Source organism: Pelodiscus sinensis, chromosome 15 (genome assembly GCF_052426305.1).
Source record: "Pelodiscus sinensis isolate ZL-2025 chromosome 15, ASM5242630v1, whole genome shotgun sequence".
Lineage (NCBI taxonomy): Eukaryota > Metazoa > Chordata > Testudines > Trionychidae > Pelodiscus > Pelodiscus sinensis.
In genome coordinates this window covers 7,236,093-7,263,821 of record NC_143066.1, presented here as the reverse complement: position 1 = coordinate 7,263,821, position 27,729 = coordinate 7,236,093, and the positions used below count along the sequence as shown (strand labels likewise).

The 27,729-nt window shown below is 60.9% G+C and overlaps 1 protein-coding gene across 1 annotated transcript; it reads left to right on the top strand.

Moving 5' to 3' along the window:
- The first annotated feature begins 1,057 nt into the window (after positions 1-1,057).
- On the top strand, positions 1,058-27,729 carry RHOT2 (ras homolog family member T2). Its single transcript, XM_075899213.2, has 19 exons — positions 1,058-1,171; positions 4,886-4,944; positions 6,276-6,357; positions 6,494-6,537; positions 8,069-8,122; positions 8,667-8,719; positions 9,270-9,378; positions 11,488-11,589; positions 13,088-13,186; positions 13,853-13,961; positions 14,152-14,272; positions 15,151-15,235; positions 16,881-17,026; positions 17,134-17,234; positions 18,450-18,580; positions 20,272-20,352; positions 20,514-20,636; positions 20,927-21,129; positions 24,115-27,729. The coding sequence occupies exons 1-19, from the start codon at positions 1,135-1,137 to the stop codon at positions 24,230-24,232; spliced, it is 1,857 nt and encodes a 618-aa protein (XP_075755328.1). The 5' UTR covers positions 1,058-1,134; the 3' UTR covers positions 24,233-27,729.

The following is a 27,729-nucleotide window of genomic DNA, read 5'->3' as shown; positions in this document are numbered from 1 at the left end:
GATTTTCCACACAGCTTCACCGTTGACAGAGTCCGAGGCTGTGGTCTGATTGAGAAAGGCCATAGGCAGCTCGTGGGGGTGGTATTCACATTTTTCCAGGATCTGCCTGGCTGCAAACATTATGGGTACGTCTAGACTACCGCGTTTTGTCGACGGAAGTTTTGTCGACAGATACTGTCGACAAAACTTCCGTCGACAAAGAGCGTCCAGACACATGGAGTTCTGTCGACAAAGCAAGCCACTTTGTCGACAGAACTCCGTAGTCTGGACGCAGTGTTACAGGCAATAACACCTTCTGTCGACAGAACTCTGTCGACAGAAGGTGTTTTGCCTCGTAAAATGAGGTATACCAGCGTCGACAAAACCGCGGAGTTCTGTCGACGTTATGTCGACAGAACTCCGCGGTAGTGTAGACGCTGGTATTGTTTTGTCGACAAAAGTCCACTTTTGTCGACAAAACTAGGTAGTCTAGACACACCGTATGTGGGTGGTGCCTTGTGATGGTCGGAGGCCCACTGGGACTCGGGCAGTCCTTCCTCTGCCAGGAGGGAACAGGTGCATCCAGCAAGGGAGAGGAGGCAGCGCGGCTCTCGTCACCCGCTGGCCCGGTCTCCCTGTTTGAGACCGGCCCGGTTGTGAGCGGAGGCCGCTGTCGCTTCCCGGGCCAGGCTGCTGTGCGGGCAGGGAGCGGAGAGTCCTCGGGCCTGGCCCCAGCACGTGGCTGAGGCAGGGCGCTGTAGGGCCCCGCCCGCCGCGGGTTCGAGCCCAATCTCCCTCCATCCGCGCCGGGGTCGCAGGGGGGCTCAGAGCCGGCGCTCCCAGCCCCCGCCCGGGGGTCCCCGCAGCGCCCCCGAACACGCGCTAGGCCGAGAGGCCACGGTTCGGGGCGCCTGGAGCCCGGGGGGGGGGGGGTTCGGCCCTTCCCCAGCGGGGCCGCCAGGGGGCGCGCGCGAGCCCGGCCCGCAGCCCCTTCGTGGCGGGCGCTGCCCCGTCGGGCCGCAGGGGGGCGCTGCCGGGCCCAGAGGCTCCGCGAGCGACGCTCGTGCGGCGGGGCGGGGCGGGGCGGGCAGGCCGGAAGTGGGGGAGGGGCAGCGCCGCGGCCTGGCACCCCGCGCGGGAGAGGCGGCGGCGGCGATGAAGCGGGACGTGCGCATCCTGCTGGTGGGGGAGGGTAAGAGCCGGGCCCGGGCGCTGGAGGAAGGGGCGGGGCCTCGGGCCCCCGCAGGGTCAGGCGGGGTCACGGGGGCAGCCCCCCCCATGCAGAGATCAGCCCCCCCGGGGCATGCTGGGTAATGGGGGCAGCCCCCCCCATGCAGAGATCAGCCCCCCCGGGGCATGCTGGGTAATGGGGGCAGCCCCCCCTGCAGAGATCAGCCCCCCCGGGGCATGCTGGGTAACGGGGGCAGCCGCAGCCCCCCCTGCAGAGATCAGCCCCCCCGGGGCATGCTGGGTAACGGGGGCAGCCCCCCCTGCAGAGATCAGCCCCCCCGGGGCATGCTGGGTAACGGGGGCAGCCTCCCCCCATGCAGAGATCAGCCCCTGGGGCATGCTGGGTAACGGGGGCAGCCTCCCCCCCTGCAGAGATCAGCCCCCCCGGGGCATGCTGGGTAACGGGGGCAGCCTCCCCCCATGCAGAGATCAGCCCCTGGGGCATGCTGGGTAACGGGGGCAGCCTCCCCCCATGCAGAGATCAGCCCCTGGGGCATGCTGGGTAACGGGGGCTGACTCCCATGCAGAGATGTGGCACCCCTAAGTCATGCTGGGTAACAGGGGCAGCCCCCCCATGCAGAGATCAGCCCCTAAGTCATGCTGGGTAACGGAGGGATACTCCCCTTTCCCCCACCTCCCCCTGCAGAGAGAGCAAGCCCCTGGAGGTCAGACCGGGAGGAGACAGGAGGGCAATCTCCTTTCTCTCCTGCTTCCTGCCCTGGCTGGTGGGGTTTTCCTGGTGGGCAGGGGAGGAGGAGAGAGACCCTCCCTCTTTCCTTGGATGGGGGGAGCTGGGTGACTGGCTCAGAGCTGTTTCTGTTGAGTGCCTCTGCCTCTCTACAACACTGTGCTATGAACACTTCCCTTCAGGTTGGGAGGAGGGAATCTGAGGCAGTGGTGGGGAAGGGGCTCACCCAAGGTCATGCAGCCCCTTAGCCCCAGAGCTGAGTGGAATCTGTCTGTCCACAGGCCTGTGTTGTAACCACTAGACCATTCTGCCTGCCTGGCCTATATCTGACAGGAATCAGCTGATGGGAATTAACCTCCTTCCCTTGTGAGCTAGGGCATGAGACTGGCTACCAGGAGCAGAATTATCTGTAAAATTAGTCCCAATTATAAAACGTAGCGACGTCAGAACTCCATACTCCATCCCCGATGGCCAGGGTGTCCGGGATGTCCGGTTGCCTGGCCCTACAGAGCAGGCTGCTGCTGTGCTGATTCAGTGGGAAAATACGGATAGTGTACAAATTTGGTAACAGGAAAAGATGGGGGAGGAGATCCGGAATTAGTGTAACCTGGGCTCATTTCAGTGAAGTCAGTGGTGTGACACAGACTTCCCAGGCTAGGGACCTCTCCCGTGGTTCCTGTTTTAATGCTCAGGTTACTGAATAATGTCCCTTCCTAAGGGTAGCACAGTTGTGATCAGCAGAGCTGCTGGGCTGGGATGCCCTTGCACTTTTCACGAAGAGAGGCTGGTGGCAGAGTGCGCTCTGGGAAGGCCTGAGCTCTGGAACAAGCTTCCCCGCCTGGGCTGAAGACCTTGAGGGCTGTGAGGCCCCTTTCTCTGCGCCTTGCTGTAGAGAGGAGCTTTGGATGGGGTCATTAGACTGCCTGCAAGGAGGTGGCGGCGGGGGAGGGAGGAGAGGAGGGCAATTTGTGGTCCATGAGCTGTTTGATTTCTCAGGTGGGACGGTGGCACTTAGAGCCCTGCTCCCTTTTCATTGTTTCATTACTGGAGTGGGGAAGAAAGCTCTCGAACAGATGGAGTGTGGAGGATGGACGTGACTCTGAGAACTTGACCTTTCCTGTTGCAATGGAGCTCAGTGGCGTCCCGGTCGGTTTTGTCAGTGCGTTTCCCCTTTTGGAAAGAGGGGCAAGGGCGTGGGAGAAGAGTCTCAGCATCTCTGCAGCGTGCACTCCGTGTGCCACTCGGACGCCTGCTCTTCACAGAGGCATGGGTGAGGGGCGGGGAGGGGCACAGCATTACCAAGAATGTGACTTGCTTCTAGCGCTTCCTCTGCCAGAGCCAGTGCCAGGCTGGGTAGTTAAGGCAAGGAATGGCAGAAGGATTCAGTCTTGCCCGTTCTTTTCCCATAACCCTCAAGGTGTCAGCGTGTTCAGGGATGCAGAATTACACCGTGTAGGAGATTTAAAACGGTGAAAAATCCCCCATTTGAAAAATACAACCATGGGGGTTGGGGAGCGAAAGAGCTTAGAGGGACTGGCTGGAGGGGAAGGCCAGGCGGAAGCTTGAGACAAGAGATGTGTCAGAGATGCTTGTCTACATGGGCAGGGGCCGTGAGGGCAGAAGACTGGACTTGAGGACCTCTCGGGGTCCCTTCCAGCTCTAATATTTCTGATCCTATGGGGCAGGGGCATTCCCGGAACAATTGTACTGCTAGTCGGCTGTTGTTCTGCCAAGAGGATGCTCTTATTCCAAGGGAAGAGTGCCTTTTCCAGTTTACCTTGCATCACTGAAAGCGGTGTACGTGAATCTGGAAAAAGACATTCTCTTCTGCAGAAAACGTGTGTCCATGTGGGACGTTAGACCAGCAGAACTGGACTGCTCTAGGATTGCCAGCCCCCCGCGGGGTTTGTGCCCTGGCGGCTCAGCTGGGACGTGTGCAGTTACAATTTAAAGATGTTTCCTGCTGTTCCAGCTCCGTGCGGCGTTTTCAAATATTAATCATGCCGTGCCTTGTTTTCACACTTCGCTCTTCGCTGGGAGCGGCGGCCTGCCAGCTTTCAAGGTGCAGCGCGCTGGTTACGTTTTTATTAAGTATTCTGAGCTTGTTTTTAAAAAGCGCCGCCTGGTCAAGAGGTGAGCGTGTTCTAGTGGTGGTAGCATGGGCTAGCCTGACCACCCCCACTTGCCATGGAACGTCAGGCGAGGCCCCGGAGCTCTGTGCCTTGGTGACTCCGTTTCTCATCGCCCACCTGCATAAAGCTCTCTCTGTCTAGTGCTTTCGGTCCATATCAATTCCCACTCTTGTTCAGGAGCTGCCTTTGTCATGCTCTCAGAACTCGCAGAATAGCCGGTGGGATTTTCCTCCAGCTTTCCAGAGTCCCCCGTAAGCTGAGCCTGAGCAGGGAAAACTGCACCCCCAAGAGCAAAAGGAAGTTAGGAGCATGTGACAGGGCAGTTAGCTGAGAACCGTTTACTGATAGGAACCTGTGGTATTCCAGGGTGGTGACTCCTGGAATAAGTTGCCTGGGGAGGTTGTGGAATCTCCATCGCTGGAGATATTTAACAGCAGGCTAGGGACATTTATCAGGGACGATCTAGACGGTGCTCGGTCCTGCTGTGAGGGCGGGGGACTGGACTTGACCTCTCGAGGTCCCTTCCAGTTCTCGTGTGCTATGACTCTATTTTCTGGGCAGGTTGGTGATGTGGCTTTGAGTCCCCTCTCCGCTGCACAGACCGGTTAAGGGCTGGTGCAAATGTTAAAGGGAATCTATAGCCTGTGACTTTCGGTGGCTGTCGGAAATGTCACCCTTTAGCCTCTGGCCGGGGAATGAATTTGCCTTCACCCCTCTGCTCCAATCCCCCCTTCCCCTCTGCTTTGCTACCTGGACAGATTTCAGCCCCTAGCATCTGACGGCTCTGCCACCTCCCTTCCCAAATGCCAGGCCTGCTAAGTCCCGTCTGACCCTCTCGCCTTTGTTTCTCCCACAGCCCGGGTGGGGAAGACGTCGCTGATTATGGCTCTGGTGGGCGAGGAGTTCCCTGAAGAGGTGAGCGGGAAGCAGTTTGCCTTTCCTGGGTGCTTTGGATGTGTCTTGGTCTTCCCAGGAGGGCGAATGTCTGTCTGCCTCGGCAGAGGCCAGCAGAACCTCTAGATGTGGGACCAGCTTTAACAGGGCATCTCTCCTATCAAGGGCAGAATGAGCCCGGAGCAGCAAAATCTTTCCTGCCTTGTTGAGGGCGTGACTGAGTCTCAGAGGCAGGCGTCTCTACTTTGTTTTCTTACCAGGCTCCTTTGTGCTCCTGCCTGCTATGGAGAGCTGCCTGCCCTTGTGGTCCAGGATGACCGGCCCTTTCTCAATAGCCTGCTGCTTTGGGGCCTTTGGACGGAGCAGCCTGCCTGAACAGCTGTCTGCTCTGTTCCGTGCCTCGCTGCTTCCCAGGTCGCACAAAGCAGTGTCCCTGGCCCAGTCTCCACCTCCTAGCTGGAATGTGCCCGCTCTAGCCCGGCAGTTCACGGCTGTCTCTGGTTACACTGTGTTCTCAGGCCTGGAGCCCTGAGCTGTAGCCATCTGAGTGAAATGCAGAGTAGTCGTCCTGCCTTCATGTGCTGTCGAGATCCTCCCGGCTCCGGGCCTGGGCTGCTTTAGAAAGGGAAGACCGAATTAGCCCAATGGCCGTGACTTTCCCCAGCGCCCTGGGCCAGCGTCTCTCCCTGCCGGGGAGCAGATGGTGCAGACCCAGAGCCCCTGGCTGGCCCTTGGTGACACTAGCAGGGTGCAGCAGGCTAGCGCTAAATGCCTGCCCCGTTTCCCCAGCAAAGCCCAGCTAATCGGCTTAATGCCCCTCCCAGGCTGCTGGAAGGTCCGTGCTTCAGGTCAGCGTTTGTGGAGGGTTTAGGGGCTTATCTGCAGGCCAGGCCAGGGGAGCTTTGTCTTTCTGCATCCCATCTTCTCATGGGCTTCCCCCAGGGCACAGGGAGGTTGCCAGAGCCAGTGGGGTGCTCAGTGCAGGCCGGCAGACCCCTGCGCTGCATCCGCATCCACTCAGGCTCGGATGTGCACCCTGGAGCAGCCCCGAGTAAGAGGTCAGGCGGGCTGGGAAGCAAGGCCCACTCTCTGTGTCCATGCCCTCCTGGCTAGCTCCCCCCACCTCTCTGTGCTGCCCCGGTGGGAGCTGAGCAAGGCGGACTCTGTCTCTTCCTCCCCTGCCCCAGGCATGGGCTGTGGCCCCAGAGGGGATGGTGCTGGGCCTCGAACGCTCGTGCAGCCCCTGCCCCTACATGCCTTGCGGGTGACTGAGTCCTGTGTGACTCCAGTGCTGCATGTGGCGCAGATCAGCCTGTCTCCCCACCCCCTCGCGCTGACCCTGTCTCTTGTAGGTGCCCCCCCGGGCGGAGGAGATCACCATCCCAGCTGACGTCACCCCTGAGCAAGTCCCCACCCACATCGTGGACTACTCAGGTAGGGCTCCCCCGCCGCCAGCCTGCTCCTTCGTCAGCCCTTCCTCCCCCTCCCGTCCTAGCCGGGCCATGCTGCCCCCCCAGGGGCTCTCAGAGGCAGGTGAGGCAGCCGGGTGACTTGGCCGTTTCCCTTTCAGAGTCGGAGCAAACGGAGGACGAGCTGCAGGAGGAGATCGCCAAGGTGAGGGGGGGCGGGCAGCTGGGTTTGGGCCTCGCCGGCCTGCCCGTCCACGTCGCCGCGGTGCGCAGGGCTCTCCCGGGAGCAGGGCTGCCAGCCTGCGAACAGGGGGCCTCCGCGACCTTGTTCCAGGGCGTTCTGAAGCGATCGTCCCGGCCTGCTCCAGAGAGGCCGGGCGGGAGGACTCGGGCTTTGATCCCAGAGCAGCCTTCTGGTGAGCAATCTGTGCTGAGCCCCGAAGAGCCGCCAGGCCCCAGCTATTAGCAGCTCTTGGCAGGCCTGGCGTGAGCCAGGCTGTGGGAGGGCAGGCAGGAGAAGTCCGGTTGAGACGGCTAATAAAACTGGCCGTCGCCTGCCGTCCTTTGAGCTAAGCCTCCTGCCTTCTCCGCCCCGGCCAGCCCCCGGGGAAGGACGTAGGCTGGCGCAGCTGCGGAACCGGCTTCCCCCACGCCGCCCCGGAGCGCGCGTGCAGACAAGAGGCTTAGCGTGGATCCATTAAACCCTGCCTAACCCTGGCGTCTTTCTGGGATTAGCGGTGAGCTCCCTCCCGCAGGCAGCAGCGATCCGCCCGGCGGCGCGTCTCCAAGCGCTCGGGGCCGTCGGAAGCCGGGGTGGGGGGCGGACTGGGGGCGGGGAGCCCGTCAAAGTGTCACATGCAGGTGGCATTGCTAAGCGCGGCGCCGTGGCGGGGGAGGGAAGGGGAGCACATGGTGGGGGGGAGGGGAGATTGGGAAGAGACTGGTTATCTCTGTGATCCTCCCATCCAGCACCCTGGGCACTGGGAGCTGCCGGGCTTAGTGGAGCCCGAGCCGGGCTGCCCTGCTCCCAGGGAGTAAGGACGCTTGGGAGGACCCCGCCCCCCCAGGAGGGAATGCTGCTCGGGGGAGGCAGGGAATGGAGGGGAGGGATCTCTTTGTGTTAGGAAGAGGGGGCTTGGTACTGGGGTGACTCCTGTGCCCAGTTCGGAGCCAGCCCATGCAGGCAGCAAGCAAGGCCCTGCCCGGGTCTCGCCGGGGCTCCCAGCGTCTCTGGGCTGGCTGAGGGGGTCGGGCTGCTGCCGAGCGCGGCTCCTCTCCCCCATCGTGGAAGGGGCTTTTCCCGGGGAGTTGAGTCCCACGACAGTGGGGGAAGCTGCCAGCCTCTCGGGGGTGGGCCGTGAGGAGCAATCGGGAACCGGCCTGGCGCCGCGGGGGGAGTCCGGCAGCTGGAATTACCGATCGCCTCTGTTCAGGGCAGATCGTCCGGCTTGTCGAGGGCTTGCAGGGCAGCCTGTCTCCTGTAGGCGTGGCGGGGGCAGGGCGGGGCGAGCGGGTGCCAGGGCAAAGTCCAGGGCCAGCGGTGAGCCTGCTTGGCTGCTTGTGGGGCGCCCGGCTGCCTGGTGCTGGAGCGGTGCCACCCCCGGGCCAGGGCCTGCCTCCATGTGGGGAGAGGAGCATGGCACGTGCTGGCCGGCGGTTACAGGGCCCTCGGAGATGCCTGATCCCTGGGCAGCCTGCACTGTGACCCACGGCTCCCCCTGCTGTTCCCTCTGCAGGCCAACGTGGTCTGCGTCGTGTACGATGTCACCGTGGAGGCCACGATCGAGAAGGTAATTGGGGCTCCTGCCTCCGTCCCACCAGCTCCCGTCTGGCCTCGCTCGTTTCTCTCCCCCCCTCCCATGGATCAGCCACCGCCCAGGCCCCCAGAGGCTGCCCGGTTCCATGGGCTTCTCAGCCCACCCTGGGGCTTCCCGGGGTCATGTGGTTACAGCTGCTTCTGGCTGAAGCCACGGGCTGGGGGTGGTCTCAACAGCCTGCCGCCCCGGCTCCGTGCAAAGGGAACGTCCCGCCCCTAGAGCCGCCACTCAGCACCGCCTCAGCAGCCAGTTCCCGAGGGAGCCCAGGCCGAGAGTGCTGGCGATTTCTTCAGCCACCCTGGGACTCCATCGCGGCCGAGGGACCCGTTCCGGCCGCTCCCTCTGCACATGCCCTCTGCTCTCTGGGGGGCACAGAGGAGCCGATGGGCTGCCAGGATTAGATCGGAGTGTTGCCGCAGCCCCCTGCTGGCTTCCAATGAATGCCCAGGCCACGCCCCACCCCACTGCCGCCCGTGGCCGGCCTGTTCTCACGGGGCGCCTCTGCTTTGCCTTTCAGATTCGCACCAAGTGGATTCCCTTGGTGAACGGGGGAGTTGAGAAGGGCGCCAGGTACCGTGCCAAGGGAGTCTGGTCGGGCAGGGCGGTGGCCAGTTCTCCCAGACAGCCTGCGGATTGCTGGCTCTTCGCCAGGGACAGGGGGTCCGACGGGGGAAATCGCTTGGGGCTGGCTGCAAAGAGCGGTACCAGGCTGAGGGGCAGCTCTCCTGCTCGAGGGCCCCACAGCTGACAGCGCTGGGGAGACTCAGGCGGCTTTTCCTCCTCCCGGGCTCTCGCTGCCGCCCAGGCGGGAGGATCTGCCGGTGAGAGGCCGCCCGAAGCCGCCTGTCGGGAGCGAGTGAGCCGCTGAGTCGGGGCAGGGCAGCAGACGGTCGTCGCACACGCGCGGTTGTCTGGGGACGCCATTAGTAGGACCAGCCCGCCTGGCCTGTTCGGGTTCATCCTGCCTGGTTCCTGGCGATGGGCGAGCAGGCGGGGCGCTGGCGGTCCTGTACCCCTCCCCCCAAGGGCGATATGGGACCCAGATGAGAACGCTGTGATGGGGAGACAGTGTCTGGCGTCCCCCTGCCCCCCATGCCACTTCCTCTCCTCTCCCTCCTAGAATCCCCATCATCCTCGTGGGGAACAAGTCGGACCTGCAGTCTGGGAGCTCCATGGAGACCATCCTGCCCATCATGAACCAGTTTTCAGAGATCGAGACCTGCGTGGAGGTGGGAGAACCCTGGGGGCGTCCGCTGGCCGTTGCCCAGTGAGCAGCCCTGGGCCCTGGGCCCGTCCAGTGGTAGTTACGAACAGGAGCCCTCATCCCCGGTCCCAGAGACATTCTGCACCCTGACTCAGACCTGCCTTCCCAACACAGGCCCTGCCAGAGCCCCGCCCGGCCCTGGCTGGCTCTAAGGCAGGGGTCCCCAACCTTTTGTGGCTGCAGGGTGCCCAGGGGCGGGGCCGCTCACGTGCCGGGCTTCCGGGGGCGGGGCCGCTCACGTGCCGGGCATCCGGGGGCGGGGCCGCTCACGTGCCGGGCATCCGGGGGCGGGGCCGCTCACGTGCCGTGCATCCGGGGGCGGGGCCGCTCACGTGCCGGGCTTCCGGGGGCGGGGCCGCTCACGTGCCGGGCATCCGGGGGCGAGGCCGCTCACGTGCCGGGCTTCCGGGGGCGGGGCCGCTCACGTGCCAGGCTTCCGGGGGCGGGGCCGCTCACGTGCCAGGCTTCCGGGGGCGGGGCCGCTCACGTGCCGGGCTTCCGGGGGCGGGGCCGCTCACGTGCCGGGCTTCCGGGGGCGGGGCCGCTCACGTGCCAGGCTTCCGGGGGCGGGGCCGCTCACGTGCCGGGCTTCCGGGGGCGGGGCCGCTCACGTGCCGGGCTTCCGGGGGCGGGGCCGCTCACGTGCCGGGCTTCCGGGGGCGGGGCCGCTCACGTGCCGGGCTTCCGGGGGCGGGGCCGCGCACGTGCCGGGCATCCGGGGGCGGGGCCGCGCACGTGCCGGGCATCCGGGGGCGGGGCCGCGCACGTGCCGGGCATCCGGGGGCGGGGCCGCGCACGTGCCGGGCATCCGGGGGCGGGGCCGCGCACGTGCCGGGCATCCGGGGGCGGGGCCGCGCACGTGCCGCGCGCTGGGGGTACGGGCCGCCTACGCGCCCTGAGCCCAGGGCTGGCACCACGCATGTGCCAGGGATGGGGCCAGCCCACATCTTTCGGCAGGCGCACATAAATGCCCCGGCAGGCGCACATAAATGCTCTAAGGCTATGTTTACATGGCTGTTCCCCCGCCCCCGCTGAAGATATGTAAATCACGCTCTCATTTGCATATCTTCTGCTGATCCTTTTTGCAGAAGAGGTTTGCAGATAGAAAGTCCCCTGTAGACAGGGCCATTTGTCAGAAAAAAACCTTTTGTGCAAGATCCCTTATGTGGGTCAGGGGCCGCTAACCCGCAGGGATATCAGATGGGGGCCCACAAAACTGAGAAGCAAAAAACCCCCCACACCACATACACACACACACGCACACACGCACGCACACACATGCACACACACATTCTTTTTCATTATTACTTTTATTTAGAATCTTACTGTGACGGTTGAATTTGCTTTTTGCGGGGGGTGGGGTCCCTGCCCTCCCACTCCTGAAGGGATTCCCCCTCCCTGCGGTCCTGCATGCCTCCTTAGCTGTTAAGGAGGGATTGCTGGCAGCGTATGGCTCCAGTCTGCCGGACGGACGCTGTTCCCTGCTGCAGCCTGTTCAGGGAAGTGGGGGGGGGGGGAGAAGCTGGCCCGCTGTAGCCTCCCCTTCCTCCTGAAAGGTGCCCCATTCAGGGCGGGGACTCGGGGGCTTCCCTTCCCTCCCCTCTCACTCTGGGAACACATTCCCCTCCCCTCCTCTCCTCTCCTTGGGTACCGGAGGCCTCCTTGCCGCAAGAGTTTTGCTGGCAGCCTCTGTAGCTGCCGGAGGCTGGGGAGCTGCCGCCGCCTCCCAAAATGCCGCCGGGCTCCACCGCAGGGAGCTTCTCCCTCCCGCCAGATGTCCTGCGCGCGCCTCTCCCACGTGCAGGAGAGGAACCGGAAGGATCCGGCCGCGCTGCAAGGGGAAGTTTTTAAAGTACCCCCCGGGGATCCCCCTGAGGTGTTTCACAGCCGCAGGACACCCCCCTCCCGGGGGCCAGATGAAATTGTTTGGCGGGCCGAATGCAGGCCGGAGATTCCCCACCCCTGGGCTCCGGGCTGGGAGCTGAGACCTCACACCTCTCTTGTCCGCTCAGTCCGTCTGCCGCTGGCCCCGGGCCTTGCCCACTCACGGCCCCTCTCTCTGTCCTTGCACTAGTGTTCAGCCAAGAACCTAAAGAACATCTCCGAATTGTTCTACTATGCCCAGAAAGCCGTGCTGCACCCCACCGCCCCCTTGTACAACCCCGAAGAGAAGCAGGTAACCTTGGTCTTCTGCCCAGCGCTTCCCCGGAACCTTCCGGGTCCCCCTCTACAGCCCCAGGCCGCTGGCATTGTGGTGAATCCTCGTGTCCTCAACAGCTGCCTGATTCTCCCTGTCCCAGCAGCCCCCGGCCCACCCCCGGCAGAGCATTCCTGCCCTGGGGCTGAACTCGCTGGGTGCGCGCAGCGTCCTCCCCAGGTGCGGCACACGGCTGGAGCGCACCCGTCTCTCCCCAGGCGCCCGCCGTGCCGTGCTGCACTGACGCACTCGAGATCTCGCTGGCTGGGGACAGCGCGATTCAGAGGCTTCCCCGGGGAAGAGAGAGGGAAGCATGTGACCGAGTTATCCAGTGGGAACCCTGCCACTTCTGCCTCCCTGGTTCCAGGGGTGCCAGGACAAGGCGGCGAATCACCTTCACGTTTAGGAGAGGAAATAGATTTGTGGGCAGCGTATGGCTAGCCAGGGAAACTCTCTGCCACTAGATGCCACTGAGGGCCACAGGCATAGGAGGACTCTGAAAAGAACTGGGCTTTTATATGGCTAGCAAGACCATCCACAGTTCTGTTCCTGGGTCGCACAGAAGGGAGGCAGCTCTCATACTTCAGCCTCTGAGCAATAGGTTAAAAAAGGGGTAGAGAATAAGCTGGAGAACATCTTATTGCCTCTCTAGAAAACCCTGGCATGTCCACAACTTGAATACTGCCTACTGATGTGGTTGCCTCCTCTCCAAAAAGATAAATTGGCATTGGAAAAATGCTTAGGGGTTTGGAACAGGTCGCATGTGAAGAGAGGTTAAAAAGACTTGGACTTTTCAGCTTAGAAAAGAGGAGACTAAGAGGGGATATGAGAGAGGTCTGTAAAATCGTGGAAAAAGTGAGCAAGGAAAAGTTATTTACGTATTCCCACAATATAAGAACTAGGGGCCACCAAATGAAATGAATAGGCAGCAGGTTTAAAACAAACAAAAGGAAGTTTTTCTTCACTCTGCATAGTCAACCTGTGGAACTCCTTGCCAGAGGATGTTGTGAAGACCAGGACTTTAACAGGGTTCAAAAAAGAGCGAGATAGATTCATGGAGGTTAGGTCCATCAATGGCTGTTAGCCAGGATGGGTAGGAATGGTGTCCCCAGCCTCTGTTTGTCTGGAAATGGGTGACAGGGGAGGGATCACATAAGGATTACCTGTTGTGTCCCCTCCCTCTGGGGCACCTGGCACTGGCCACTATCGGCCGACAGGACACTGGGCTGGATGGACCTTTGGTCTGACCCAGTTTGGTCGTTCTTATGTGCAGTTCCCATGTGGGCTGACTGTTGTCCACTACTTACCCCTTCCTCAGCCACAGCTGGTCAGGCCCTTGTTGGAGCCTGGGTACTGGCCTCGGTGGGCCGCTGCCCTGAGCCAGCACAGGGATGCCTCTGGGGGTGGGTTTGTGGGGGGGTAGCCCTGAGCTGCGGCAGCCTCTTCATGTGCTTTGCCCGATGTCCCGGTACCACAGCTGAGGCCGGCGTGTGCACGAGCGCTTACCCGGATTTTCAACATCTCCGACCAGGACAACAACCAGATCCTGAGCGACGAGGAGCTCAACTACTTCCAGGTACGGGTCGCTTAGCGCCTGCGTTCCCCGAGGGCTCCGCTCTCCGGCTGTGACACCCCCGGCCACTGTGCTCGTCCCCCCAGGGCGTTCCCTCCCCTCCTGCCTCTTGCCTAGCTCCAGGGGGAAGAGACGGCCCCTGGGCGCCTGCTTGGAGTCCTTCTCCTTGGTGTCAGACGGGCCTGCCCGCAGCGAGCATTCTGGCTCCCGGAGCTCTGTGTGTCCGTCTGTCTAGAGGGGTGTTCCAGGCCCACACGCTCTGAGCCGGGCCCTCCGGACGGGTTTGCTCGGCGGTGTGTGAAGCAGGGTGCCCCTAGAGGAATGGGGAGTCCTGCTGCATTGGCCAGCTGAGGAACGGGGGACTCCTGAGGCAGGAACAAGGCAGGGCTGGCAGGCCACGAGACGAGTGGAGTTTAGGTTCCAGAAGGTTCCCAGTGATTCAGGGGATGGTTGTGGCAGGGTGAGCTTAGGTGCTGCGATAGCAAGAGTTTGGCCGCTGCGGGGAATCCGGCGTCCAGCGGGAGTTGAGGAATGGAGGAACGAAGGGGTCGTGGGGATGGTCTGAGGTGGGTCTAATTCCGTCCCTCCCTTCTGGGGAGCGGGAAAGAGACAGGGAGGCCGCCCGCTAGCCGGGGGCGCTCCTGACCTTCCCTTGTCTCTCGGGGGTAGAAGTCCTGTTTCGGGAATCCCCTGGCGCCCCAGGCCCTGGAGGACGTGAAGATGGTGGTGTGGAAGAACACCACGGACGGGGTGCAGGACAACGGCCTGACGTTAAACGGTAACGAGCGGGAGCTCTTGTGTCGGTGGCATTGTCTCCTGGCTCCTTCCCCCTCCCCTGGCGCCTGGCAGGCGGGCGCCCCGCTGGGCTAGAGGAGGGAGGCCTTCTTTGTTCTGCCCTGAGCGGTGCTGGCCGGTCCATGTCGCCATGGCCCCCGCTGGGCGCTGAGCCCCGCTCCTTCTGCTCGCAGGCTTCCTCTTCCTCAACACCCTCTTCATCCAGAGGGGGCGGCACGAGACCACCTGGACCATCCTGCGCCGCTTCGGCTACTCCGATGAGCTGGAGCTGACGGACGACTATCTCTACCCGGCGTGAGTACAGGGCTCGTCGGGAGGGGGATCCCCTCTGGAGCCTCCCTTTGCGGCCACCATATCCCGTCTCGCGGCGGGACGGGATCGCGTCCCTCCTCACAGGCCTTCTCCAGCTGGGCGGGGGCTCCGAGCAGCGAGGTTCTCCCGGGCTGCCAGTGGGGCTGCATCACTCTCGCCCCGTTGGCCGGGCAGAGAGGAGCTAAGTTCCAACCTGCCGACAGCTCCCAGGCCAGTTCTCCGACCACGCTCCTCTCCCCTCCCTGGCCTGTCTGGGTCTCAGGCTGTGGGGCCGACAGACGACTAACCCCAGGGACGCTGGTGATTCTGCTGGTGCCCACAGAAGGGAGCGTCTGGGCCAGAGGCTTCTCTGGGAAAAGCTACTGGGAGCAGGCAGCTGCCGGCTCAGTATCCGGCTGGGATTCTGCAGCTTCCTCGTCTCTGATCCCCGTCATGCCCCCAGACTGACGCTAGTGAGCTAGAGAATCCGACAGCCAGGGGCGGATATAGGGCAGGGCGAACGGGGCGACCGCCCCATGCCCCGTGCTTAAAAAAGCCCCGCGCATGCGCCGAGGCAAAGGGGGGACCCCGCGGAGTTATGCTGCCTGGGGCCCTGCAAAACAGTCATCTGCCCCTGCTGACAGCCACGGGGGCAGGGCTCGGTGGAGTCTAAAAGGGATCTGGGCTGCTCCCAGACCGCCTCCAACATGCAAGCCACACCCTGAGTGTCTGTGTACAGCTTCAGCCTGCCAGCCCACGGGGGTCACGCTGGTTCTCCCCAGCCTGGGTTGTCCTGCCGGGTGGCCCCAGCCCGGCCCAGGCAGCGTCCCTGATGGCCTTGCTGCCAGGCTGCGCTGACTTCTTCTCTCCCCTCCCTCCAGGCTCCGCGTGCCCCAGGGCAGCTCCACGGAGCTCAACCACTTTGGATACCAGTTTCTGCAGCGGATGTTTGAGAAGCACGACAAGGTGAGCGGGGCAGGTCGCTGTCAGGCGTCCAGTCCCCCCCGCGAGCTCCCTCGCCAACTTGATTAGCTGCCCAGGTGCCGCTCTGCAGCTGCTCTGCGCGTCGGCCCATCTGCTTATCCTGTTGTCCTTGCTTTGTCCTTCGGGGAGGGCCGTCCTCTTTTGCCCAGAGAGAACATCTTCGCGTGCCCGTGACCGCTGGACTCTCCGGAAACTCCCGCTGGCGCCGAGCAGCCTGTCGGGCGCCCGCAGGTCCCAGGCTGATGGCTCAGAGCTTGACTGGATGCTCGGTGGGCGGCCATTCAAAACGGGCACTTAATAAGCTCCCTGGGGCTGGGCTGTGGTGGCGCCTGCCTTTCTGCATGACATAAGCTGAGCTGGCGCCCATCCTCGAACAGCGGAGCTCTTAGTATGAAAGGGGAGGCCGGGAGGAGTCGGAGACGGTCACTTCGGCAGCTGGCCCCGGCAGGGAAGCGATTCTAAATGCCCGGCCACTGGACAGCAGTCAGGAGAGCGCATGCGGCCCATTGGGGGAGGAGGAGGAGCGCAGGCTTTGCTCTTTTCTGCCTCTTGGCAGAGCAAGAGAGGAGCCTGCCAGCTCTGTGCAGCTCACCCCCCTGGGCGGAGCCGGCTCTGCGGTGCCGCTGTTCCGCGGTGACATGTTCTGTATCAGTAGCCAAGCCCCAGGTCTGCAGCACTTCTGTGGGCAGCCGATAACTACGGGGCAGCTTCCCTTGCATCTTTACGGAGGGTTTTCTCGGGCTCCATCTGAAGGCCAACAGCCCAGTCCCTCCAGTCACCCCCTTCTTTGATTATTAAATCCCGTTACGCCGCTGCCGTGTTTTCTATTCCCAGCGGGTTACTGCATCGGCAAAGCGGCCGAGTGACGGGCGGCCAGCGCAGCCGGCCCTGGAGAAAGCGTGGAAGGGCGGGTGGAGTTGCAGGGTCAGCACACGGGCTGGGTGTTTGTGCTAAAACCCTCCACAGTGGACAGTGAAGTTCCCAGGTTTCAGGATTAGCTCGCTTGGGAAAATGTCAGCCTCATGCGGGGAGGGGAGAGGGAGGTAATGTCAGTTTCACGCGGGGGGAGGTAATGTCAGTTTCACGCGGGGGGGGTAATGTCAGTTTCACGCGGGGGGAGGTAATGTCAGTTTCGGGGGGGGTAATGTCAGTTTCACGCGGGGAGGAGGAGGTAATGTCAGTTTCGCAGGGGGAAGGTAATGTCAGTTTCGCGGGGGGGGGTAATGTCAGTTTCACGCGGGGAGGAGGAGGTAATGTCAGTTTCGCGGGGGGGTAATGTCAGTTTCGCGGGGGGGTAATGTCAGTTTCGCGCGGGGGGGAGGTAATGTCAGTTTCACACTGCTTCAGCCTCAGACAGGCAGTTCTGGTTGTTTGCATGTGGCTCACATCTGCAGTTATGAGGATTCAAAATAGTTTTTTTCAACACAAGCTTATCCAGAGGAAAATGCCGTAGCAGGCAGGGCGTGCACCTCCAGGGCAGGCAGTGGCAGACCCACTGAGCATCTGGGGCTCTGCCCAGAGAAGTGCAGCCCGCAGCCCGAGTTAGCCAGTGTGTGTGGATATAACTGTGCTCCGGGTCTCCATGGGGCGCCCGCTTCAAGCCCCAATCCTCCCGTTGTGTTCCCAGGATGGCGATGGAGCCCTCTGCCCTGTAGAACTCCAGAGCTTCTTCAGTGTCTTCCCCTACGTGCCTTGGGGACCGGAACTCTACAACACGGTATGCACCACTGATAAAGGCCTGCTTTCACTGCATGGATTCCTCTGCCAATGGACGTAAGCGCAATCCCTCTCCACCCCCTTGCTCCAGTCCACTGAGCACAGCCCGGGCTCAGTCAGGGTGCCCTGGAACTGGCAACGGTCTCTCTGCTTGGATCCCCCAGGCTGGTGTCCTATCTGGATGTCCATCACTGCTTGGAGTACCTGGGTTACTTGGGCTACCCCATCTTCTCGGAGCACAACTCTCAGACGCAGGCCATCACAGGTACGTCGTCCCTCCAGGGTCGCCATCGCGGCCACTGGTTTCCTGGGGCCCAGGTGTGCCTGGAGGTAACGCGGGGTAGGGATGGAAGTGACTAGTTGACAATCCGATAAGCGGATGCTGCTTACTTCCCCCACCCTTGCTGCCTGTATCAGAGAGAGGCAACAAGGGGAGCCGGTGCTGGGCGGAGCCAGCTGAAAAGCTGGTCCATCGGTCCCCCCGCACCATCTCCGCGGGGAGGCAGAGGCATAGTGGGGACTGGGCATGAGCTGGGCATCAGCTGGTTCCTGGCTCGCGCCTGGTTCCCCTGCTGCGCTTCAGCCTTTTAAATGTATTAAGAGCCTGGTGGCTTTTAATACATTTAAAAGGCAGAGCTGCAAGTGGGGTTAGCTCCCGAGGCTAGGGGCTAACCCCACTGCAGCTCTGCAGTTTCCCCTCCCCATTATCGACTAATCCACAAGTCGATGGAAAGTCCACCGACTAGTCGATTAGCTGATTAAACGCCATTTCACCTCAGTTTCACGCGGGGAGGAGGAGGTAATGTCAGTTTCACGTGGGGGGAGGTAATGTCAGTTTCACGCGGGGAGGAGGAGGTAATGTCAGTTTCACGTGGGGGGAGGTAATGTCAGTTTCACGCGGCGGGGAGGTAATGTCAGTTTCACGTGGGGAGGAGGAGGTAATGTCAGTTTCACGTGGGGAGGAGGAGGTAATGTCAGTTTCACGTGGGGGGGAGGTAATGTCAGTTTCACGCGGCGGGGAGGTAATGTCAGTTTCACGTGGGGGGGAGGTAATGTCAGTTTCACGCGGGGGGAGGTAATGTCAGTTTCACGTGGGGGGAGGTAATGTCAGTTTCACGTGGGGGGGAGGTAATGTCAGTTTCACGTGGGGGGAGGTAATGTCAGTTTCACGCGGGGGGGAGGAGGTAATGTCAGTTTCACGTGGGGGGAGGTAATGTCAGTTTCACGTGGGGAGGAGGAGGTAATGTCAGTTTCACGTGGGGAGGAGGAGGTAATGTCAGTTTCACGTGGGGAGGAGGAGGTAATGTCAGTTTCACGCGGGGGGAGGTAATGTCAGTTTCACGCAGGGAGGAGGAGGTAATGTCAGTTTCACGCGGGGGGGGAGGAGGTAATGTCAGTTTCACGCGGCGGGGAGGTAATGTCAGTTTCACACTGCTTCAGCCTCAGACAGGCTCTCTGCTCTCTGCTTCCCCTGCTCCAGTGACCCGGGAGAAGAGAATCGACCTGGAGAAGGGTCAGACCCAGAGGAACGTTTTCCTCTGTAAGGTGATTGGCCCCAGGGGCACGGGCAAGTCTGCATTCCTGCAGGCCTTCCTCGGGAGGAACCTGGCTGTGAGTATGCAAGCTCTCCCCTCCCGGCCCTCGCCTGGCAGCCTGAACAGGTGGTGCTGCACCCTCGCCCTGTGTTGCTGTGTGTGTAACGTGTTCCCGGGCGTGTGCTGACTCCCTCCTTGCCTCGGCCGCATGCCTGAGAGCTGGGGATGTGGGGGGTCGGGGGCAGCTGCTTGCAAGCACCGTCCCCGCAGCTCCCATTGGCTGGGGATGGGGAGTTGTGTGGCCAATGGGAGCTGATGAGGGCAGTGCCAGCAGACCGGCAGTGCACAGGGCCATTTGCCCCTGCCCTGGGACCACTTCCGGGAGCCATGTCGGGCCAGGACAGGCAGGGAGCCTGCCCCCGTCTCACTGTGCTGCTGACCAGGAGCTGCCCCCATAAGTGCCACCTTGCGGGGAGCTTCAGGCCGGCCCACAGCCCCCTCCTGGAGCCAGCAGCCTAGCTCTGAGCCCTCACTGGAGCCAGCACCCAAATCCCCTGCCCAGCCTGATCTCTCTCCCCCCCCGCCCCCGAGCCTGAACGCTCTTCCCAGAGCCAGCACCCTATAACCCTCCTCCAGCCCTGAGCCCCTCCCAGAGCCAGCACCCTGCCCCCCGCCCCGCCCCAGCCCTGCCCCTCCTCCCAGAGCCAGCACTCCAAACCCCTGCCCCAACCTTGGCCCCCTCTCGTATACCCTAAACCCCTTTCTGTACCCCACACACGTGCCCCAGCCCTGACCGCACACCCCTCCTGCCCCTCATACCCCTTCCTGTATCCCAAGCCCCAGCCCTCATGCCCCCCCCCAGAGCCAGCCTCCATACCGCCCTCCTGCACCTCAAAACCCTTCCCCCCTCCCCAAGCCATACTCCCTCCCACACCCCAAGCCCCCTCCCAACCTGCTGCCCCAGTCCTGTAAAAGATGGGGGGGGGAACAAGAGACGGAGCGGGGGATGGAGTGAGTAGGCGGGGGGGTCTTGGTGAAGGGGCTGGAAAGATCCTGGCTTGCCCTGAAGTTCAGAAAGTGATCTTGGACATAAAGTGGTTGGGGGCCGCAGGACATGGGGCTGGAAGCCCAAAGGCTGGTGGATCGGGGGGCGGGGGGGACACCTCCTAAGTCATCTGTATCTCTCTGGCCAGTGGAGGGCTCTTCCCTCGGGCTCCATCCCGACTCGTTCGAACGGCCCAAACAGCGAAGCTGCCGCCCGTTCTTGGCAGAGATCTCTCTGGCAGGGTTTCCCCGGTAGCCAGCCTGCGCTTTCCTTCATTTCCTGAGCCAGAGCAACTGCCCTGCTCCCCGCAGGCCGCTCTCTGCCCTGTGCCGGCGGGAGAGCCCTGCGCAGAAACACAATTTGTATCTGCATCTGTATCCGCACACGTGAGCTGTGGGCGCGGAGACCCGCAGGCGTAAAGCGGATCTGCAGGGATCTCGGGGGGAATGGTCCGTTCCCTGGGACGAGTGGACGAGGAAGCGCCTAGTCTTCAGAGCTGCTTACTCAGTACGTCTGGAGCCTCTCCGGCTCGGAGGGCAGCTGTCTGGCCTGGCTTGGGCGGGTGCCGGACGCACAGGCCAGCTGGGTCGGCTCCCCGTCGTTGTTTTGCCTCCGGTCCCAGGTCACTGTCACACATGGGGACTCTTGGGAGAGGTGCAGAGACACCCGTCCATGGCAGACACCCTCTTACAGCTGTGCTGCTGCTGTTCCCTTCCTTGCAGGCCCACCAGCAGGCCCCAGGAGAGCTGTCCTTCTACGCAATCAACACCGTCCAAGTCAGTGGCCAGGAGAAGTATCTAATAGTAAGTCCCGTGCAGCTGTAGCAACTAGATCCCAGCTGGCCTGCCTTGCTGCGCCTGTGGCAGCCCTGCGTTGGCCTGGCCTGCGCGTTGCCGCCGGGCGCTGCGTGGGCTTCGGGCTATCGGCAGCTCGTGCCCCTTTCCCTCTGTCTCCTCCGCTCCAGCTGTACGAGATTGACGTGGACACAGAGTTCATGAAGGCATCAGACGTGGTGTGCGATGTCGCCTGCTTAATGTACAACGTGAATGATCCCGAGTCTTTCAACTACTGCGCCTGTATTTATAAGGTGAGCGTCACGTCCTCAGGCCCCCGGATGGAAATCCACACCCTGCCGGGAGAGGCAGAGGGTCCCTGCTTCCGCTCTCCCATATTGTCATGCCAGCATCCTGCGAGCAAAGTGCTACCGGGGCGTCCCCTCCCAGCGAGTTCGCTTGCTCTCCTGCAGGAGATCTTCCCTTCCTCGGAGCCGGGCTACGCCCCCGCTTCCGATTCAACTCCCTTTCCCTTGAGTGCCGGGGGGGAGGGGTGACCTCTTCCCCGTGTCTCCCTGTCGTGACCTTTGTGTCTCCTACACAGCAACGCTACATGGACGGACAAATCCCCTGCGTCTTCGTCGCCTCCAAGTCAGACCTGCCCGAAATGACTCAGCAGCACGGCCTCTCGCCTGCCGAGTTCTGCTACAAGCACCGCCTGCCACCCCCGTTCTACTTCACCTGCAACAGCCCCGGCCTGCCCAGCGCCACCATCTACACCAAACTGGCCACGGCAGCCGCTTTCCCGTGAGTACCCTTTCTGAACCAAAGGGGGCGCTCTTCCGGGGCGTCCAGCCTGACCGTGGGCGGGCAGCATGTTCATGCAGCCTGCCCACGTTCTCAGCACTTAGATGGTGACGAATGGGATCCCCTTGAAGCCAAAAAGCTCTTGAAATGCGTCTGATTATTTTAATGTTAAAGGCGTTTCTGTGGCTTGCATTTGAGCGCCTGGCACCTTCGTGAATGTGGCTTCCTAGCATGCTTGGCAGCAGGATTCCTGTAAGCCGAGCGCGTGGGCAGCTGCCAGGAGAGATTCCAGTGCCACTCAGCTGATGAGCAGAGCGCCCACAGCCAGCAGCATGTGGTGCACATCTGCATATGCCCTGGTGCATGTAACAAAATTTATTCCACACGTGGTGGGGAAAAATATGGGGGCGTTGCCTGGCAAGTAGGGACCCCAGCGTGCCATGCCTGAGAGCACTCACAGGAAGTCAGTGGCAGAGCCTGGAAAAGATCCCAGATTTCCTGCCTTAGCCACAGAACCAGCCTGATTAGCCTCTGCAGAGTGAGTCTGTAAAAACAGCGCCTCCTCTCCCAGCAGCCTGCCACGTGTGGGCCTGGGGTGCGTAGCCCTGCACTGCCAACTCAGCTGGGGGGGAGAGAGCTGGATTCTGTCCCAGCCCGTGCACCATCAGCATGGCCAGCTACATTCCCACCGCAGGGTCCCTATCGTTATGGCTTGAGTTGGAAAGAGCCCAATAGGAATTTCCAGTCCCAGGTGCTGACCTTGCAGGTCTGGTCTTGGCCGGGCGTTTTCCCCCTAAACTGCTCAGATTGGTAAAATGTAGCCCCCTCAGGCCATTTCTGGAGTGGACGTGGGTGGCCCAATCAAGCAGATTTAGGCTCAATATTTAGGTTTGGCAAGAGAAAGTGATTAGAAAAGTTCCGGGGTCGACCATGGCCTGCAGTAAGCTCATTGTTTTACTAGAGGGGAAGAGGAAAATGAAACTGACCAGCCTCATTAGGTTCAGGCAGTAAGCTCATATTGGCAGTAAATTAGATTAATGCTAGAAGAGCCATAAGCCGATAAGAGATTTTTTTCATTAGTCTCCCTTCAGGAAACATTTTTTTTCTTTTCGCAGATGCTTTTTTCGACACCGTATTAAAATTTAAATAGTCCTAATATATCTAGGAAATTCAGTATAAATAAATAACGTGCGTAATGGAGGCCCTGGGATTGGCTGCTCTTTGATTCAGCAGCGTATGAATAATGGATTCTTCTCTCCTCCTCGGGGATGTGCCGGGATTGTATAGAATTGGATCACGCAGGCTTGCCAAGGAAGCTGACTTGCATGGGGAGGCTTCGCCCCCTCCTGCGTGACATCCTGCCAGCTGGACCACAGTGCCTTCCCCGGGTGTAGGCTCCACCGCTCCGCCCCGTGGGCGACCAGCGGCCTTGAGCCGCTGGAGTAGGGCCCTTGGAAAATATTTCAGGCTGTGATGAACTCCAGGAAAAAAGTGTGAGCCAATTTCTGCGCCTAGAGTTACCGTATTTCATGTTCCCAAATGAGGACGCAGGGAGGGGGAGGGCAGGAACAGCAGCCGCCAATCACTGGCTGCCAGCAGTCAGGGAGAAATAAGGGTGGCAGTACCATCCCATGCCACCCTTTGGACCAAACGGAGGTCACGTCCCGGCAAACTCGCACATACGGTAACCCTAAGTTACGGGTTAACTATGTCAGTGCTGCGATGAAATCATAGAATCATAGAATAATAGGACTGGAAGGGACCTCGAGAGGTCATCGAGTCCAGCCCCCCGCCCTCAAGGCAGGACCAAGCTCCGTCTACACCATCCCTGACAGATGTCTATCTAACCCGTTCTTAAATATCTCCAGAGAGGGAGATTCCACCACCTCCCTTGGCAATTTATTCCAATATTTGACCACCCTGACAGTTAGGAATTTTTTCCTAATGTCCAATCTAAACCTCCCTTGCTGCACTTTAAGCCCATTACTCCTTGTCCTGTCCTCAGAAACCAAGAGGAACAAATTTTCTCCTTCCTCCTTGTGACACCCTTTTAGATATTTGAAAACCACTATCATGTCCCCCCTTAATCTTCTTTTTTCCAAACTAAACAAAATGCAAAGGAGCTAAAGGTTATCGTGCTATTTGGGCTCTCGCCAGCCCTCCGCAGTAGCCTTGGGACCCGCTTTTGGGTTGGGCCCTGGAACCCCTTACTCTCTCGGCCTTGCCAGTAACAGCCACGTCTCGTCGGCCCTGCTGGCTTTGCTGTGCTTTGATCTCCTCGGCGCTGAGAGCTGTACATGCTGCTTGGCCTAGAAAGGACGACGTGTAACTCCTGGTTCGTACCAGGGATTTAGATGTGATGCTATTTATACCCTCGCTGAGAAAAAAGCACCTCAGTAAACCCTGGCTCCCGCCCGTTTGTAAGAACCGGAGAAGGGCGAGAAAACGGCTTCGTTCCATTGCACTGTGCAGTGTGCGGCAGCAGGCAACGTGCGCTCCCGACCGAGAGGCTGGTGTGTCATCAGTGGCCAAGGGACGGTTTGGACCTGCTTACAAGGCCTCCTGGTCTCTCTTCTGCCCAGGCAGCTTTTCGGATTGCAGGACTGCGACCCGAGTCTCGCCCGCCGCTTTCTGAGCCAGCCGGAGCACGGCCCCTTTTGCTCTTGCATTTTGCTGAGTTTAGCAAAGGGGGGGGTGGCCACTCCCATCCCGCTGGGCTTCTGCTTTCCCCTTTCTCGCTCTGAAGGGGCGTGACTCTCTCTGCTCCCTCCGGGGGACATGCCGGCCCTTCCTCGTCGCCTGTGGCCAGGAAAGGAGCTAGGCCGGGCGCGCTCTACGTGCTGTTCTGTAAGCCGAGGGCTGGCCATGGGAGTCCATTGCTTGGCCCAGGGCTTCTCGTCCTCTAGGGCTGAGCTTTCGTGTGCGCGGGAGGCGAGCCCTGGTCGGTGCCACTCACCGAATGGCTTCTCGTCTGTTTCTTTGCAGTCACCTGAACGACACGGAGCTGGGAGCCGCTTCCTTCTGGCTCAGGGTAGCGTTGGGAGCCAGCATCACCGCTGTGCTGGGGTTCGCACTTTACAAAGCCTTGGCCAAGAGCAAATAAGGCCGACGAGAACTGACCTGCCCAGTCCTGACTCGACACAGACACCAGCTTCCCTCTCCAGAGCATGCAGGTAGGCAGGATCACACTGGTGCCGCCTGGACCCCGCCCCTCCGAGGAAATTCCTCCCTCCACAAACCTGATTACAGCACCAGCAAAGCAGAGCCACCAACAGGAACCTCCTGTCACCAACCAGCACGGCCGAGACCGTCATTCTCTCTGCACTTCCCAGGCGCCCGTCACTCGGGGCTTCCCTCAACACCCCCTTGCTCAACGCTGCCCACAGTCCACTCTGCCGGTGGGAATGCTGTGGCCCCTTGCCACGTCTGGGCACCTCCAGAGCCTGGAATCCAGTCTCCCGGGACTGGCTCACCTGTGATCTTTCTTTAATACTCTTTTTAAGAGCAGCTCAGGGGGCAGCTGACCCTGTCTTTCCGACCACGCCTCTCTGGCCTCGTATTCCCTGGGAAGGGGTCGCTTTCTGTCTCCGTGCGATTCGTGGGCACGTCGCCGCTGCCGTGTGCATCTCTCCTCGGGGGTGGAGCTGTACAGAAGGCTCATGGCCCTGGCCCTGTAGCACAAGGTCTGCCAGGGAGCAATGGACAAACGGGGGGGTAGGAAGCCTTGGCAACCCAAAGAGTGTTTTGTGAAAGGTGCCACATGGAGGGGGATTTAACCATCATGCTCCTCGCTGGCTAGTAGTCGTCTCTCTCCAGCTAGTTATGTGCCCGTCCTGGTGGCTGCTGGCCAAAGCTTGCTGCGGGCAGTTGTCCTGAACGCCTCCTGCCCTTGGAGACATTATGACTCTCCAAGCCACTGGGGCTTAGCAAAGCTGCGCCTCCAGCAGTATTGCCGCTTACGAGATATTCCAGGGACCTTTGCCCTTTCCACACGTCCCCGGGATGCCGTCAGGTGGAAGTTAATCTAGGAAGCTAATCTGTACAGTGGTCACCAGCAATTCCCTTAGAGCAGTAAAAGGGAAAACCTAATCCACTGCTTACAGATTCCTGCTCTTCATTTGGCTTTGGGCAGTGGAAATGGCTCCGTTACTTTCCCTTTCTGGCTCCGTTACTTTCCCTTTCTGGCTCCGTTACTTTCCCTTTCTGGCTTTGCTACTCAAGGTTGTGCTTTGGGGCAACAAAGCCTGCAGGGGCAAAAGGGGTTTGGCTCGGCGCCCGCCCGCCTGTTCTCCGTGACGCTCACGTTCAGTGTCATGACGTGACTTTTAATGGTTGGCTTTGGCCGATGGGTTTTTAGAATTTCCGCTCAGGTGTAGGCCGCCGAGGTCCCTGTAAAAGATCCCGGGTTGTGACATCGCTCCAGCATCAATCAGAGGCCGTCACTAGAAAGGGATTTCCAAGGACTCTCCCCCTGCTAGCAGCCTCGCTTCCTAGCAGCTCCGTTGTGTCGTTTGTAGCCAGTCCCACCTGACCTAGTCTGGGGATTGTTTCTGGCAGATCCTTTGCCAGCCCGTTCCCTCCCTCCCTTTGCAAGGCTGTTTTCTCGCCCATCCTGCTTGGGTCGCCAGTATTACCAGTGCATCATGGGAGGTGTGGTAACCTGGGCAACATGATACACCGTGTTCTGCAACATGGTACACCGGCTGATTAAGCACAGGACTGATGTGCCTGAATTCGCTGTTGGATGCAGGCTGTATCCAACCGGCAGTGTCACCCCGGTAGCACGATGTCACTGTGTCAGCCGCAGTGCCTGATGGGATCTGTGCCGTGGACATGGCTGCTCGGTGATGGAGTATTATGCAGCCAGCGTCCATGCTGCGCGGCTGGGCTCTGTGCACGGCTCACCAGAGCCATGTTCCCTGGAAGCAGTGCGCTTGGGTGGCCGCTCCGGAGGGATTCCCGGGCTGATTCGCCGCATGCTCAGAGCTCGGTGGCGTTTCCACCGGTGCCCCACGTACAAATTCATTCCACATTTGGATGGGAAAGATGAGAGGGGACGTTGCTCCAGTGACCCCTGACACGTCGCTTCAATGTTGAGTCTCCTGGTTGAACTGGAAGCTGTGCTGGGTGCCCGCATTCCCTGGCATCCTGGCTTTTTCTGAGCCACAGTGGTTAACTGGCAGGCACGGAGGCAGCCAGCCCCTTGCTGCTCCTGGTACAGACCCCAGCTCCCATTTCATTGGCCTACCACGAGGCCTCAAGAGGACTCCGTGAAGATTGTCCTGGGGGTCAGGACTCTTCTCCACCAGCCGAGCCAGGCCTGCCTCTGCTTTCCTCGCTGCCTGTCCGCAGGAAGCCTCTGCTCCGTTGTGCCTGGTGCTGGAGAGAGGCAGCGAAAGTATTGAGTGAGGAAACGCCCCAGCCCATCCGCCTGTTGCGCGAGCTCAGGGCTGGCTTGCGGCATGATCCGGTGGACGCTTTTCGTCTATCGTTTACCGTAGTGTCGGGCTGCTGGCTGGAGCGTGTGAGTGGGGAGCTTTCTGGACTAAGCCCAGCGTCTTCCTCCTTCACCAGCTTGCTGGGGTGGGGGTTGTGCATAGCCTAACCCCCCTGGTGAACACATCTCCGCCTCGCCAGGCTGGGCCTGCCCCAGCACCCTTCTGAAGGAGCTCAGCATGGCCCCCCTCCACTGATTCTCAGGGGGGGTGTCGTATTACACGTGGCTCCATGGGAGGGCGTTTGAACTTTTGGCCGGGGCGTGGCGGTGGGCTGGGAATCTCCTCTCCGGGGAGAGAAGGGGGTGGAAGATGTTCAGCCACCCACCCCCGGAGCCTCACAAGCTCAGCTGGGCAGGGTGCTGTGCCACAGACCAGCGAGTCGCCGTGTTTGCACAGCAAAGGGCTTCAGGGCATTTCCAGCTTGAACCAAACCACGTTCCCCTTCTTCAGTATTGACACAAGGCCCCGGCCTTTGCCAAAGAGCCCACCGGTCCCGCTCCCGCCTGGCGCAGGCAGTAGGAGTTCAGAATTCAGCTACCGATGCCGAGCCGGCTCAACCTCGGAGCACCCGCTCTGCACCGTCAGCAGGCCGAGTTTGTGACCGGCCGTGTGAGGTGCCCTCGGCCTGCCCGTGGCCTGGGATTGAGCTGTGAGGTGGCTTTCCCTGGGAGTCGCTCGTGACAGAGCTGCCTTCTGCTGAAATGGGGGGCACAGTTATGTGGGGCGCGTCCCTCTTGTTCCCTTGCCCACCTCTCGTTGCCGAGAGGCGTAATGTTGAGCCCGTCAGACCGTGGAATTGCAGTCTGCCGGCTGGATTTCTGCTTGGGCCCCCCAGAAGCCATGTTTGCTGTGCGTTGGGGGCTGGGCCACCTCGAGTTTCCCATTTCACTGTCTGTTCCTCAGTCCTTGTCTAGGTCTAAGTCTGATGGCTTCTTGTCACAGCCAAGACCTATCTCCTAGATGAGAAACACTCTCATGAAGGGCAGAGGCGGAAAAGCCTTTTGCCCTGGACACTGTGTTCCAGTGACAGTCTGGATCCCATAAAGCCATATGATTTTACCAGATGGATTCTGTAAAACAAAATACATTTTTATGCACCTTC